The 17249-nt window shown below is 41.6% G+C and overlaps 1 protein-coding gene and 1 long non-coding RNA gene across 2 annotated transcripts in view; one reads left to right on the top strand and one right to left on the bottom strand.

Annotated features, from left to right (window-relative positions):
* The window catches only part of LOC136436317 (uncharacterized), a 29485-nt gene that overhangs the window by 11237 nt on the left and 999 nt on the right, over positions 1-17249 (bottom strand). The window lies entirely within an intron of this gene.
* LOC136436293 (uncharacterized) lies at positions 392-17195 on the top strand. The gene is made up of 9 exons (XM_066430146.1): positions 392-705; positions 2590-2731; positions 9211-9405; positions 10407-11387; positions 11839-11980; positions 13572-13684; positions 14151-14243; positions 15284-15537; positions 16010-17195. Exons 2-9 carry the CDS (start codon positions 2598-2600, stop codon positions 16240-16242), a joined length of 2145 nt encoding a protein of 714 aa, XP_066286243.1. The 5' UTR covers positions 392-705; positions 2590-2597; the 3' UTR covers positions 16243-17195.

Raw genomic sequence — 17249 nt, 5'->3', positions numbered from 1 at the left:
AAAGAGCGAACGGAACGACTTGTTGTGACAGTAAACACGCACCGCCCTAGATCTCTTACTGCAAGGTTGCACACATCTTTGTGGGCCCGCCCGGCTCCTTGTGACCCTGTGACCACGCCCGTTAAGCTAATGTTATGCACTACGTAACTAGTAAACACAAACAACCGCGCCCTACAGAAGATACTACACCTACTTTCCGGATGACTGAAAATGTTGGGATATACCATTTGCTTTGTGAGAGAAAATTCCTTAAAAACAACCTGTGGAGGAACCCCAATACCCCAATACAATGAAAGGCCATTGCTCTCTGAACTATGTGCAATGGCGTTTTCCATATAATAAAACCTATCATAGTTATAGATGGAGAAAAATTGTCAATAGCCCGGTTTACTGCAGTGTGGTATCGTCTAATCGATTTAAATCTTCTTTCCTCTATGCGATATGACGTCCCTAACCACGTGACCTACATTGTTTAACCTGTGGCGAAAACAGAGACCATGTACACTCATGTACAATCAATACAGGTAGCCGGGGTGCCGGTACAACGGTGGAGTGGTGTTTGTGCTATAGTTTGCCATTGAAACACGCAAAAGGAATCGCCGCTGGAGTGGAGTGGACGTTGATCTGTTGCGTATTGGACTGTTAGATCCGTTGGAGGACAAAGAGACAAGACGGCGACCATCTTAGGAAACATCAACACCACTGGTAACTACAGTTAGTATGCATATCGTTGTCGTGACCCGATTCCGTGCAGGGTTGAGTTAACGTACTTTTAATGCGGGTGTGATTCATCTCTTGTATCCATAGACAGACAGGTATTGTCAATATACATTAGAAAATACATTACCTCTGTAATAAATATCAAAGGATGGCGTTTTGGAGAACAAGCATGTCTCGTAGCTTTTGTAATTGTTATCATAATTTCATGTTAAAAGAAGGGAAAGTTTTCTCCGTACGTTACTTTCTTGGCTGTACAACATAGAGAGAACTGTCTAAATCTAAATATTAAACTGATTACAGTACGTAAATAAAAGCTGGAAACATTGCTTTTAATCTGTGTGAGTATTCCCAGTGCGCAATGACCTTTGTGGTTTAAGGTTGGTCTGAATATCTTTATTCAAATTTAAACGGTTCAAATCGCACACGGATACTATGATGTTCAATGGAACAGCAAGGGAAAATAGAAGACCACTTGTACTGGAGCGATGTGATCGAATTTAAATCAGTGCGACCGTCAGATTCTGATGAATGTAAATTGGGGCGCGATTCCCGACGGTGTCATTTAAACGAAATTAGTTTTTTCCAACATCATTTCACTTGTTTTGAGGGGAGGGGGGCGATCCACTGTAGAAGGCTTGAGTGCACTTCTGTGTCAGGAATTTTAGGTTTCCTTTGTTTCTATTATACGCTATGCATCTGAAAACCCCTTTCACGTTTTCACATGGACCATTAAAACTCCTCGCATGAACAGAGAAAGTTGTTATCTTTTCTTTCTCACTGTTCTTCCAATTTTGGATTTTCTCGAAATGGAAATAACAACAAGTTAATGACTCCACGGACATTCAAAAATCAAAAACGGGGATCACATATTTTGAAACCTGAATTCAAGACTGGTGAAAGTTCGTGCGAGGCTACTTTCCAAGCAGAGGTTGGTCGGAAAGATTGTGACCTTCTTATCATATGTCTCATTTTCCGTTCGCAGATCCCACAAAACGGGGCATATGATTAGAAGGTCACAATCTTCCCCACCAACCTCTGTTTGGAGAGTAGTGGTAGGCTCGGGTTACTTCAATGGAAACCTGAAGCGAATATCATGATTTAATTAGGTGTGGTGGAAAGATCACCAAGCGTTTCATAAAAGGTCAGTCTTTGACACGTGTTTCGTATGTTCACTTCAAGACGGCAGGTTGTTATAGCATTCTGTACGATGCAAAGTAAGTGTAAACAATCTTATCATCCTTCCAGTTTGACCGATACCTGATTTGTAGAGTGATCAGGCTCTTTACAACAAGTGTAGTCTAATCTACTCTCCAAGCAGAGGTCGGTGGGGAAAATTGTGACTTTCTTATCATATGACCCGTTTTCGGACTTGTGTCGAGGTCATTCAAATGATGACCCTGCCACCGGAAGAGATGAACAATTGGATAGAAAGAGTAGCTGGTACATGAATCACCGTCATACTGCGCTCTGACATTACTAATCCAGACGATTATGTGTACGTGACAGTACATGCATCACTGACCCTCTTCAATGGCTGACCTCCTTTCGGCATGTGTCCTTTCGACGGGTGTCCTTGCAGGTGGGACAGGTAGACTCATCAGGGAAGCACCCTTAACAGCAACACAACCTCCATATAATGAATCAGTTAAAGAATCAGCTTCTGTATATGTAGAAAGCGCAAGGCAACGGGTGATTCTTTCCACAACATTATGTGTCCTTCTCCGAATGACCAGTCGCCATCTTGGATCTTGGTATCCATGTGTTCCACCAACATGGCGGCTTTGTTGTGACGTCATACGCTAGCACACCATTAAAAGAAATTGAAATAGAATGTGATTATATTTTTCCTTGTTATGTTTGTTTGTCCAGTGGCCAGAATGCCGCGCCTGTACCCAATCCGGGTCATCACTTCAGTGGTCCTGTGTGCCTGTCTGCTTATGGGCGTGTCCATAATGGTCGGACAACACGACATGGGTACCATGAGGGAACAGTCGTCTGCAACAATACACAGGTCAGTAAAAATTCCTGATCAAATAGAAACTTACTGGTATGTAGATTCTAACTGTTTATAATTCCCCATCGCCATTTTTTTTTCAAAATTTGCATCTGATATCTATATATAGTTTCATCAGGTTGGTAAGTCACTGGATAACAAAGTTACAAGTTTCCTTGGGACAATGTGATACTTTAAGTAGGAATTGCTCTGAGGAAGATGACAGACGGTCACCGAAACGTCGGCTTGAGTGAAACACTTTGTTGCGAACAAAGAACTTTGTTCGGCCATTTGCATCGGAGCTTTCTCAAAATATGGGTATATCATCTGATCACTAATATGATATGTTGGGTCTAATTTCACTTCCTAGTCCCTGAATCACATATTAGACTTGGATCAAATATTACAAAGATCAACAGAGGGCTATTTCGTCTAAAATCACACAGACACACAAGAAACACATCAGATATGTTTATGATGAATCAAATACCGCGCCCAAACAGAAATACGCAAGTCTTGTACATAACAGCATCGGGCACAGAAGACCCCGGTAACTAAAGTACTTCACATGTCCACGTAACGTTGATTGACGGCGGTCGACCTTTTCTGTCGATACACAGTTATATATCAATGACACACTTAAAACTGCACAATATAGTCAGCCATGTGAAACAAACACGTTTCAATTGTTGTACTCTCAACAAGCAACATCATGGCATGCGATAGCGAGACTTTCAGAGCAAATGTTTCACAAAACATTGAACAATACACTTTCCAGCCCACCTTTAAAGTTTCCCTTGGGGTTTTATACAAGTATGGTTGATAAGAGTTCATTTACCTTGCATAGAAGAAAGTGTTCTTTACAAGCACTGTTAATTGTCTGTGACTACTGTCATTGTTGTATTGACAGGTACATGAAAGGGGCTAAAATTCTAAGAAAGGTCGGAAATATGTCATGCAAAAATAAAATTATCACTGCGGAAAACTCACTAGATTAACACCATGTCAGCGAGTTGTTACATTTTATGTCAATGATATACATTTATAATTCGTGTCTGGACAGATATATTTTCTAGTTTCTGGCCTTGGTCTGGTTATACCTTTCTTCTTGGACAAAAGTGCTTTTGTGCAGACAAAACCACAACATGCGTGCAGCCAGACTTGCACTCTTTCTTTTCTCTCCCTGGCTATGGACGGAGCACACTGTGTGATGCTAAACTGGATGTAAATGTTTCATAGTCGTGGAAGAATGAAATTTGTCACCGCAGTAAACTCGTACTATATCATCACTATCATCACTATGTGAAACACAACATTTTGTGTCAGCATTTTAAATTCAATATTTGTGTCTGGACATCTATTTCTATATATATATATATGTCTATTGTCTTGTTTCTGGCCCTGGCCTTGTTTTACTTTTCTTCTATAGCTTCGTGTGGAGGTCCAAACACTTTGACAAAAGTCTTTTTGTAAAGACAAAACCACAACTTGCGTGCAGCCATGGTACTTGTGTATTCATCATTTTCCTCTTCAATGAGTGCCGTGGTGACGCTTTCAGACGGTTAACTCTTTCTTTTCTCTCCCTGCCAATGGACGGAGCACATTGTGCGATGCTGAAAAGAGAAGTGCATGATCGTCCCGTGGGACAAGCCCGGGCAACATATCCTGTCGCTCTTTAAATGGATTACATGTCAGTCTTAACGGATGGAATCGATACCACAGAAAGGGGTTCTGACTCCTTTTATTCAGAGACAAAAACGCAAGGTCGAGACCCACAAATCATCACGCATAAAATTGTTTTCAGAATTATTCCGAATTACAGAATAGATTCAATGATTTGACTATTATACCCCAGCCAAAGGGAGGCATTGGGAATGGTCAAATAAAGGTGGTAAGGGGTGTTCAATTTTAAGATGTCGATATATGATCCGGTGAGAACATATCATTGAGTGTTTTGTAGTCTGACAATGTACCTTTTACTTATTCTTAGCATATCTCAGACCACATTGCCAGTTTATGTACGATCGAATGGGATTGATTTGCATCATACCGGCACTGCGTCAATCAAACCGTCCTCTTATCGGCCGCCACTTGGCAATTCTGCCGTATTACGGTCACCGAGGTGCCTAATGGTAGCCTTGAGACTGAGATGCAAAAACTACTCTACAAGCGGAGCATGGATGAAAAGTCAACAGAGGGCAATCATATTCCCCTCCAACCTCTGCTTGGAGAGTAGTGAAAACGTACTCAATCGTCCGCGAAACGGCAGTTATCAAAAGGAAAACGAAAGTGATCTCGATCCAGTTTAGCTCTCTTCTTCCACTGGTTGTGACAGAGAAGACAGGCAGTAGCTCTTTTCGACAAGCACAGTGAACAGTTGACCGCGATCCTTTCCGGTAGCGTGCATGTCGGATGAGCGACACAGCCGGAATCGAACTCGTGGCTTCTAGTTCCAGAGGCAGGGTAGCTAACCACTAGACTACGCACGCTACGCTACAGGCAGGCTTGAAAAATAGGCTGTCAGAAAAAGGCCTATACTTCAATAATAGGACTGGGGCCGGTAAAACACCCCTAAAGCGGCCTGTGGTATGTTGACTTGTTCACGTTACGGTGAAACGTACGAAACATGATACCGTCTAATGGCCGCGGTACAATGCACCTTTGACGCTGTCAATTATCTAAGCAGCCGGGTCATCAATGGAAAGGTTAGACCAGAGAGGGATTACGATAGCCTGAGTGTCATCCTTGTTAGTTCCAGGCTAGGATTACGACTTCATCAAGAGCACTATTGATTAAACAAGTGGCCTATAGCTAATTAGGCTCTATTAAACCCTACTCAACGGATATAGCTTTCTGACTTTACTCCAGCCATGTAGAATGTTTTCTGTTGAACAGAATTGAATCTCTTATGGTTTAAGATCACAGATGCTTCTCTTTGCCTTCTTCAGTGGTTGAGGAATTTGGCGGTACGAAAACAGTCACTGACAACAAGAGGATATCACCTTCACTTCGTAGTTACCTCATCCCGCTAGCTATGTACAAGGCGTGGTTGGCACTAGGAGAAATGTGCCTTCTAATGTAGTTCGATTCTATTCACAGTGGTGCCATTAGACTAGTCCCTTACTGTATTTTTGCCTGTGTTGGAAAGCTGTGTGGTCCAATGGCTAAGAAAACGGACATAGGCACTTCCCAATACAAAATAAGGTGTAACTTTTCACCTAGTGTTCGACAGTGAATAAGCCTCTCGGTTTACACATCAGATTGCACAGGTAGAGTGAATGCCTGTCCTTCTGACGATCTACACACACTGGGTAGAGTTAAGCCCCGATGTAGTCGATTTGACAAAATGCATAATCCCCGCATGAACGATCATGGAATCGGCTCCCCGCGATGTGAACAGTTATGGCAACGGAAATCATGCGGAGTGAGTTGGCAGGCGTTGTCAGGGATTACAGATACGGTATTCCCCCAGGATGGAATACAACATACACTTTGACTCTTGAAACAAGAGTAGTCTATACATATACACAGGTTACTTTCTAAGCAGATATTGTTGGGGAAAACGGTGACCTTCTTATCATGTGGCCGTTTTCGTGTATGTATGTGTGTGTGTGTGTGTGTGTGTGTGTGCGTGTGTGTGTGTGCGTGTGTGTGTGGGTGTGTATGTGTGTGTGTGTGTGTGTGTATGTGTGTGTGTGTGTGTGTGTGTGTGTGTGTGTGTGTGCGCGTGCACGTGTGTGTGTGTTTTGGGGGGGAGCTGACTAAAAACGGAGCATATGATAAGAAGGTCACAATTTCCCCATCAACCTCTGCTTGGAGAATACATGTGTACACACAGGTATGGTGTCGATCAAGTTGGGCAACCATAGTTTCCCTTACATTTCGTTATTTCCCCCTTTAACGTGGTAAGATATTTGTAACCAGCAATACATTTCAATTCAATATAAGAAACGGCAACATCATTATAAGTTTATCTCAAATACGCCGAAAGGCTAATTGCAAGTTCATGTAACATAGATATAATAGAATAGATACAAATTCTAATTTGTTTCTTATAAGAACTACTTCCTATGTTATACTTCATTCTAGGATATATATTAAGCTAGGCTTGGTGGGTTTGACTTCTTCTTTTGAGTCAGTGGGTTACTTGATTTTAATAGTAGAATTATATGATTTATTGTTAATCAATGGCTAGGCCTGATATTTGCCTGTCCCTCGTGTGGTAAATTGAACCAGAACTTAACCCTCCTTATTTCGTCAACATTAGTTCTTCTTAAGGTCTCATTTCTGTATCACTCCGAGTGGGTACCCTAAAAGAATCCGTACCCCAAAAAATTAACGGCTGCATGAACGTGTGTTTATATCGGTGGGAAATCCCCTTTTAGCCAGCCCGACTGATCTCAAGCGTCAAACTGATGAAAGCTTGTCTGTAACTTAGGAAATTAGCAGGTATAGTTCGGCAGCCGCGCGCGAGGTCGGACGTGCACAGCCCGGCATTGTGGGTGATGCGGTCGTGCGCTTTCAGCTGGAAAGTGCATTTTGGGGGGGTGTAGCTAAGCGCAGTTTGTAATTGCTATAAAAAGAGAATGTATGTAATGAAACTGTTGACAATCTTTTAACATGATCTAGGGTAAATGTTCTCAACATAAAATGAATAACATTGGTGCATTTTCTATAGCTTCATTGCGAACGCGCCCATGTAAAACACGTATTATAACATGTAAGCCTATAGGGCAAAAAAAACTCATGAAAGAGACCTTAAACGTATGGAGTCTCTCGCCTAGCCATTTTAGCTGCAGTCCGCTCCGATGATGATCGATGTGCCTGCAGCCTCTGCACGAGTTTGTAAATGAGACGGAGAGCAAGTTCAGCATCGTGCGGTTCAGCCATGTGCGACTAATCGATCTGTGCAGGCTTCCACGGCCCGCTAGATCATCCCTAACATGATATTTCATCTAAATGTACATATTGTGCACCAGTCAATGAAAGCCGAAAGGGGTGTGCGAGTCTACACCGTGTATTTCGTTGTGTCAGAACACAAGCTTATCCAACTCGACTTGGTAGAAATGGCTACTCTTCGAGACTTAATAATTTATCAGTTCTTTAGTTCTTGAAATAATTTCGGGTCATGATAGTCAGAAAACGTGATAGTTGGAAAAGTTATGATAACTCATCTTTGCATTGTTATCTATCTGATCTTAAGCATATCAAGTTACATCATTATATAATTATGATTTATCTACAATAGACGTCATTCCGTCGATTCCAAGCTGATCCAATGTGTCCACAACCCTATACCTTACTCTGATCTTTCCATTGAAAGGGGCATGAAGAAATTAACAATTATGCCTGCACCAATTACTTCATTCATTCAGCAACAATTACATTGTATACCGATTTCTATTTTGCTGATTACAAACAAAATCACATTATAACGAACATAGATGAGGAAAATTATCAGTTTACTCCAGTGTTCTAGCCAGCCAGAAATTTTAACACGTTATCTCAAGCGCCATGCTCCCATGAGAAAATGTTGATCCTCTGAAACACAATTTCCTGCTAATTTTTCTGGTAAAGCTTAGTGTGGTGACTTTTGGTAAAAATTACACAACAGGGTTTCAGCTTCATTTTGGGGGGAGGCATTGGCCATCAAGGAGTAAATATCGAATGTAACAAACAAAAATGACGGACGGGTTGGGCAAAATTTTCCGTCCGTCATGAGCGACAAAATTCCGTCAAATGATGGGCGCTGGCTAGAACTCTGGTTTACTCCATCACGACCGGTGCGTTATGCAAGAGACGTTCGTTGCCTCTTCATTTGAAATATTTATTTCGTTTCTCCACGGAGCCGTACATTCTCTGACCCTCAACATTGACAGAACATCGATCTGAGCTCCGACTCCAAGCTGGGCTGATTAACGCAGCGGGGACATATTAGGTTATTGGGCAGCCACTAGTCATGATCATTTGCAGTTGGCCTTGGGCAATCTTTCGAATTCTTTGGGCGAAGGAGGGGAACTTTTTGGCAATCAATGGTGGTATGGGAATGGTGCGTCTGGAAATGGGAAAATCACAGACTGATGATGAAATGAATCAAATAAGAACACGATTAAGTTGATCGAAAAAAAATACGAATGCAAAACGTTGATTTTGCACCAAAAAATGCACAAAGTTAGATTCGGTCGAAAATTCCGTTGAATGAATTTTTTTGAGTTGGAGAACGATTCATTTCTCAATGTGAATTTTACCAACTCAGATGAACTTTCATACTAAAGTTAGATTTTGTTGGATAGATATTGACCAAGATGATATGAGTAACGAACCAGGCCCAATAGCAAGTGTAATAAAACAACATCCTTATGACGGTTAATTCTATACAGATTCAGGTACATTCATCATTCGCCATGTATGCCCTAGAAATTCTTTATTAATTGTGCATATACGATAATGTGATAATGTGTGATTGTGTATCAATATTTTTCGTTCTTGTGTTTCAGATTGGAAAGTCAAGCCGATACCGAAGGTATGACTGTGGCTCCCAGAACTCCAGTGTTGCCCAGTAAGGTACAGAGGAACCTTCTACGGGAGAAGACAGAAGACTCGCCGGTCACCACACCACCATTCGTGCTCCCCACGGACCCCAGAGTCTTCCCGAAAAACAACATACGGCACGGCATTGAGGAGGAGGCCAAGTACGTTTTCTACATTCTACATTCTGGAGAGAATAGATATGTGCTAGAAAACCATCCTCCCAGCAGGCCCGATATGCTCGGTTCATTACCTCCAATAGCGGCCTGCCCTTTCCAGCCTGTGAACTCGCTTCTGGCGACGTCACCACCAAAATAGCTTTCAGCCAATCAGAGGGTTGGCTTAAGCTCATCTAGAGCAAAAGCGCAAAGGACGCTGGGATGCTATCAACCAATCAGGTTACGTCTTACATCGCTACATTGGGTTCAGAGTACAAATAACGGCTGTTTGTGCCAAATAAGGCTAGCTCATTAATTATTCATGAGCAACAGTCAATAACGTCGCCAGAAGCGAGTTCACAGGCTAGAAAGGGCAGGGCCGCTATGGGAGGTAATGAACCGAGCATATCGGGCCTGCTGGGAGGATGGTTTTCTAGCACATATCTATTCTCTCCAAGTACATGAATGATTGAAAGACCTTCATTGCAGGTGTATGCTCATACAAGTACAGGTCATTGTGATAAACCAGAAATACAAATACAGTAATGCACCAATGTTGAATCTTACAATACTACAGTATCTACAATGACTTATAAATGTTTATTAGTATGTATACAATATATCCAACTTTTCGCTTCTTAGGGCAGCTGTAAATATTTATTCTCTCTCCTTTTATACCTTATAAATGCTTTCGATTTGCACAGGCTATTCAAGGCTTTCTTCCAACCCCTAGCTCACAAGGGACTATCATCACTTTAAACGTTTTGCTCATTTATTGCTTCACGCATTCGTGAAGTTTGTTAGAGTTTTCAGTGGCTTATTTCAAGATAAGTAATTTGCGCCCAACAACAACTGGAACGAACAAGACGTATACGTAAGATGTAGAATTACAATTACAGTGGTGAACCATTTCTTTTAAATGTACAACATAAACATGATGGATAGCCTATCTGATTGTATATCCAGCTCATGGGCACTGACTAAAATCATTGCTTTTTTTTCTACAGCAATACGAAGATCACTATCCCGGACCCTCCAATGGAAAGCGAAGTCGTGAAAACAGTCGTCACGTATAAGATGAGGGGAGACAAGATAATCCGGATCATCAAGAAATATGTGAGAAAAAGGCCGAAACCTCCACCTGCCGTTGATTCTGGTGGGCAGCTAAAGTTAGACAAACCTGAGTTGAAAAATAACTCGGACATAAGAACTAGTGGCTCCATAGCAGTGAATGAAAGCAAAACTGCAGGCAGTGAGAAAAGAATACATTCTCGCGCAGCTGATAGTGCCAAAAGTAATATGCTGTCGAGCGATGTACCTGCCGATACGCCCAGAGAGGCAAATGGCCCTAATCAAAATTTACAAAACGGTGCAGCGGACGGAGCAAGATTGGGCCAAAAGGAAAACAATGGTGATAAGAGGACAGAAGAACTAAAGAAGACAAATGAAGAACTAAGACCGATTGCCGAAGGGAACGTACCTAACGCTAACGACAAGGGTGATGAGCACAAAGATGACCATGAAGAAGCTGAGGACCCTTGCAAACCAAAAGACGAAGACTACGAAAGAGATATCACCACGATCGTTACGTACGCCAAGAAAGGAACCAAGACAATCAAAATCATCAAGAAAATCATCAGAAAAAGGTTAAAACCGAAGAGAGTATGGGAGGAAACCAACAACGGGACGGAGAAGAATAACCTGCCTGAGTATGAGCAGTATGACCAGGAGCAGATCCAGGATCAGATCGACTTTAAGATTGACAATCGCTGCAACAACAAGAGAGGATTCACGCAGAGGTTCCAGGAGGAAGTTGCTGAGATTGAGGAGGAGATGGAGGTTGGGTCTGTGAACAGAACTTCTCGTTCTCATAAACGAATGACCAAAAAAGACCTGGCGGTCAAGTACATTCTACCGGAAGTTCTGAAGTTTGCAACCGGAAATAGATCCAGTTGGACGTTCGACTACAAGGCTCTGGCACAAAAGAGGTACGTCACGTCATAACACACACCATTTAGCTGTAGATAAGAACTTGTCTGTGTTTAAGCACTACGACAGAAATTGACCATTCAAACCTGCCTTTATGAGTATGCTTGCCCTCTTGTTTGTCCTACAATAAGTTTCTTTATGGTAGTAGAATAGCACACAGGCAAACGTTGCGATTTTTGTACGTTGTATGGAGAGGGTAGCATGATGTCTTGGTTGCATGACTATAGCCATCATCGAGGTATCTTGCGCAGGCAATGTTGCACACACTTCATTTGATGCTATCACATGCCCATTGTTGTGCTGGTGTGTGTTTATAGTAGTTTGTGGAGACTTGTCAAGCAACCAAGGTCCCTTGACATTGTTTTTTGTCTATAGTGTATTGACCACCATCTTTAAATGTCAATCATGAATGAATTTGTATGATTTTGTTGTATGATCTCCTCCATACAGATTTGACCTGGAGAAGACGTGTAATGCCAGAAATCACTTCTTCGTCACGAAGAAAAACCTTCCGCTTGGCTCAGCCTTAAGGTATGACGTCTCCAACACGACGGTCAAGGTCAACAACACGCTGTTCGATACATTCGCTACGGTAAGGTTTATTAAAGCTTCGTCATATTTTAGTCTATCAAAAAAGAGTGTATTAAGGGCGATACTTGTTCTTATATTAATGTTAATTACCTTCGTCAAGAAGGTTATATTTTCGTGTGTGTGTGTGTATGTATGTATGTATGTGTGTGTGTGTGTGTGTGTGTGTGTGTGTGTGTGTGTTTCCGTGTGTGTGTTTGTGAACAGCATGACCCAAGAAGACGTGGGTGGATCTTTATGATATTTGGTATGTTGGTAGGTGTTGGCAAAAGAAAGAAAGAAACGGCTCGATTTTGGGCCCCCTTGCGGCTTTCTACGAGATTCCAGCCGAACTTCCAGTTTTGATTTTCCAAATTCCTAGAGACCAGTTTCTTCAGTTAAGCCTTGCCTACAAAAGGCAGTACATATGCGCGAGTTTCGGGACAACGGATATTTCCGTAATGAGAAAAGTGGACTCATCAGTAAAGTACTGTCTTTATGCCGGCAGCCAGTCTGCTGTATTTGACCCATGAAATACCATAATGAAGTATTGATCTGAGAGCGTCTGTCACGTTATCGACCTACAACAGGCCCACTTCTTTATTTGGGTCTTTCTCGCAGTTCCCTAATTATCGTACTGCTGCATTCGGCTGGTGTATTTTTAATCGGAACCAATTGGCCGATAGCCATTTCGTTGCAACAGCCTAATTAAGTCATTGAATATTGCATGTTAGCCATTCTGTAGCTCTTCAATCTTGTTATCAGGAAAGAGTCGCATTAACTTAGCCTCCTTCACAGACTTCCTAGAACGGCGGTGTATATATTTGGGGGACGGGGGCGGTTGACGCGAATTCTTACACGTGCCAAGGTTCTCTAATGTCGGCAAGGGAGTTTCGCTGCCGAGGGAGATACGCATGTAAAAAATCGTGTCAATATATACCAAATATATACCCCGCCGTTCTAGGAAGACTGCGAAGGAGGCTAGCATTAACTATGCAGTGACAGTCAAAAGTTAATTTCAAAATATTCTTTGAAATGTTCTCGAAATAAATGATGGCCAGGACCACAATCTACATTCGTTTGGTAATGTTATATGCGTATGATATACATGTTTAAAATGAGAAAGAAAGAAATCATATTTGATTATGAAATTTTAACAGAGTATGATCTGGATGTATTGCATGGTGACAGCATGAGTGAGTTAAATTCAATTCAATCTTTATTGAACAAACTCGCAGACATACTGAGTCTGAATTGTAATGTTCTGACAAAATCTTGGTAAGCACTTCAGTTTAACTAATCCACTTATCATTTATCATACTGCAAAGAAACTCAGAGACCTACAGCAGCTTGCAGGAAAAAAGACACAGTAGAAAGAAATTAAGAGAGACTGAATGCAGCAAGAGGTTGTTTGTACAACCACCTGAGCTGCAGAATACAGTGGATCATCATCATCATTTACAAGACGTTTAAGAATAAGCTAAAATCTAGACATAATGTGATCTATGTAACGTTACGTGTGAATCTTGAGTTAATTCAAATAGATAAATTGACAGAAATTGTGCATGTCTGACGTTTGCCTCATGACACGAAAATCGTCTGTTTTTGTGTTCTAGGCCATCCCGTTCGCAGACAAGATGTTCCCGCGGTGCGCAGTGGTCGGCAGTAGCGGTATCCTCATGAACAGTCGATGTGGTGAGGAGATAGACTCGTCCGATTTCGTCATCAGGTACGTCACTTAAAAACACAAAAGCTTAATTTTCTGTCAATCATTCTACGATAGGCACTTTTTGGATAATCTCCAAGTAGATTTAACGGTGGCAAAGACCGTATCTTGGGTGGCTATGAAAACTCCTTTTGCCAGTTGGATACGGTCTTTGCCACCGTTATATCTGCTTGGAGATTACTTGGGACAGTTTCATGATTCACGACGATTATGACACACTCTCTCATTCTGTGACAGTTCTACAAAGTGTTCTTTGATAGCCACTGTTAAAATTGCTTTTTATAAATTACATTTTGTCATCTGACAGACGAATTGTCATTCATTTTCCGACAGTTCCATTACCATCATAATACTTCTCTTCATTTTGTGGCAGTTTTACAAAACCTTCTTTGATAGCCACTACTCTATGTTTGAGGCAACTTGTTTCTGGGATAAACTTTTACTTGTCTTTGTTTGTTTCTTTGTTCAGATTCAACATGGCGCCCGTGGGTGGGCGTTTCCGAGCCGACGTCGGGTCAAAGGTCGACATCGTCACAGTGAACGGAGACTCCATCAGATCACGGTAAACATACCTAATCGTACATCAAAGGACTTTCTCCGAAACCCATTCAGCCATTTGACAGTTGTCAAATATTATTGAGTCATGCTTTCATTCTTGTGCGTCCGTCGTCTTGATTAAATCATCTAACTTTGGCTTGTGATAGCTGGCACCTTTGTTTATAATTAGGAATAGGGGAGTTGCTATGGATATATCTGTTCTGTCATAGACATGGTGAAGAACAACCGACTAGATAGCCTAAAGACATTGTGAGGAAAAACTAGATAGTTTGTAAATACAGTCAAATCTAGATTCAGCAACCGCTCAAAGGATTGAAAAAAGTGGTTTCTGAAGACAGGGTGGGGTTAACGTTTAAAAAATTAACGGGACTGTTCTGTAAATAGTTTCATCGACTATATTTGTTTTGTCGTTGCCATAAAAAAGTGTGAATAACATAACATCCTAAGATACTATACCTTGTGCCTGTGGAAACCATTCCGCTCTGATTGTAGCAGAACGTGTTTGCTTAGGTAAGGTTTCCCATTGACACACCTGACACCTGTCATCTGACACACGGCCGGAGGCACGGCATTTCTGACACACCTGTCTGGCCTTCTTAGGAAACGCCATTGTTTGTTGTTTTTGGTGATAGCATAAGGGAACCGTCGCTTCGGCGCGTCAGAAAAAGTGAACTATCGCCTTTTAAAGCGGGTCATTCTCAAAGCAGCAACAGGGAAAAGTCATCTACCGGCATACTTTCTCTTATTCCTCCCCTTCCTTTCGTCTCTGCCATGTTTCCAGGGACAGGGTATGCCAGAGTAAATATAAGAAGACATCCCAGCAATTTCTTTGAAGACTCCTCAAAAATGCATCAGAACTGAAGTCTTTTGTCTACCTTTTGTCTTACCGAAAATATTACATATATCTAACATTTTCGAGGCTGGCCATCACATTTTCAGCCTAAGATCAAGCCTTGGTCGTTTCAACCACCGCTATCCACGTGTAGCTTCGAACTTGAATCCTAAAATGTCTGGATCTGAGGCTATATTACATTCCCATTGTAGGTACGACAAGTTGGAGACGAACATTAGCCGTACCATGTTCACCACGTACGTGCGACAGTACAACCAGAACACACTGCTGTGGTCCGTACCCTTCACCAGCGACACCCACACTGCGTACGTGCTCAGGACGTATCAGGTACTGAAGAAGGCGGGAGCTCCCCAGGCCGTGGTGTTCGCTAACCCGGGCTACATGGCGTGTACCAACACGTACTGGAGACAGAGGGGGTTCACCAGAGCACCCAGGTTATCCACCGGTAGGTGTGACCACTGTTACCATTTATCCGTCAGGTTCACCCTGAAAAATGCGTCTAAAGAGCTGTGCATACCTGAGGTGCTGCACTAGAGACCTCTCAAACACACTGTTCTTCGAAGTGGTGAATATATGAAATATCAGCGAAGGTTACATAGTGTTGCCCACTAGACCCATCCAATATAAGGTCTGTGCATTCCACAAAATGGTAAATGAGAATCAGCCGAAATGTATTTTCAAAAAATCACAAAGAATTGAATCCACACATGCGCACAACACGGGACTGTCACAAAGAGGGGCGTATACGCGAGCCAAACCCAATACCAAAGCTAAAACCAGAACATTTGTAGTTGCTTGTTTGTTTGTTTGTTTGTTTTCTTTGTTTCTTTCACATTCTGCATGCTTTGGTTTGAACATATACCCACTGACTTTCGAATTCCATGACTCATTGAACATAATTCTACAATTTTCCCCAGGCATGTTTCTGACGAGTGCGGCCCTCCAGTTTTGTGAAGAAGTCTATCTGTACGGCTTCTGGCCCTTCCCAGTGGACACCGCGGGAAACGTACTGCCCTATCACTATTACTCCAAAGGTCAGCGGGGTCGACTCAACAAGTGGCACAAAATGGACGACGAATATGTAAATCTCATGGACCTACACAAAAAGGGAATACTACACTTACAAACAGATAAATGCAGATACTCTTAACAAAAATATAGATATGATATAGATACAGTATATAAAAGATGCCTAGTTGCAGAGAGAATTTAATTGTAGATGCTTCTCATTGTTTGTTGTTTGTACATATGTTGTCATTACGGAAGTCATAATCGTATGTGACATATACATAGCTTATGGACATATTTCACAAATATCTTAAGTATAAAAGTTGAACATCTGAGCATGATACCAAAGATCTACAGTGAACGATATATTTTTCAAAGCTCCCCGTGTGCATGTAATATCCCTCTCATCCATGATACGGAGCTAAGTATCTCGTCTATTAACCAACTAAGATATATACAGACTTTCCTTACGTACCACATTTAATGATTTATGTATTTATATGTGGCGGTATGCAAAAGAGCCCCCTTTTGGTAAAGTACTGAAGTGCATCTACGCCCTGAGTCCTGAGCTAACGTAAGCTAGAAACTATATTACATCTGCTATCTAGTCCAGGGCCCCAAGTCTTAATATCAATATTTTTACTAAAATATTTGTTGTGTGATATGATGCAGGCCATCAGCTTAGTATCGAAGCCCTTTCTAATCTGATTTTATTATGGAGGCTTATTGAGGTAGAGTACCGACAAGGAAAAAACACTCAAAAGTATGTACAAGTATTCATTTGCTCTGGACACGTAACAGTGAACTAGTATACACGTTATGTTTTGTAATTTTCTAGCATGTCTAAAGTCAAAATTGTTTACAAAGGAGCGCCCATTCCTTATTTCTACATTTTTTGTCTTATAAAGATACCTGATCCACCTCAAGTACAAATTCACGTGTACACAGTCAAGTTCGCCACGATGTGGGTTTTATATATGTATTTGTACCGAACGAGAATTTTAATTGTGGTGCTGCTCACTTTCAGCCATGGTTCCAGCTCTCACTGGATGTTCTAAAAGTGAAAATGCAAAAATAAATGCGTTTATGACTGTATCTTTTAGTCGTGTCTAACATATGTTATTTTAGAATGTAATATATGAAACACTC

Source organism: Branchiostoma lanceolatum, chromosome 1, assembly GCF_035083965.1.
Source record: "Branchiostoma lanceolatum isolate klBraLanc5 chromosome 1, klBraLanc5.hap2, whole genome shotgun sequence".
Taxonomy (NCBI): Eukaryota; Metazoa; Chordata; class Leptocardii; order Amphioxiformes; family Branchiostomatidae; genus Branchiostoma; species Branchiostoma lanceolatum.
The sequence above is the reverse complement of the archived record's forward strand: the minus strand, read 5'-3'. Positions and strand labels throughout refer to the sequence as shown.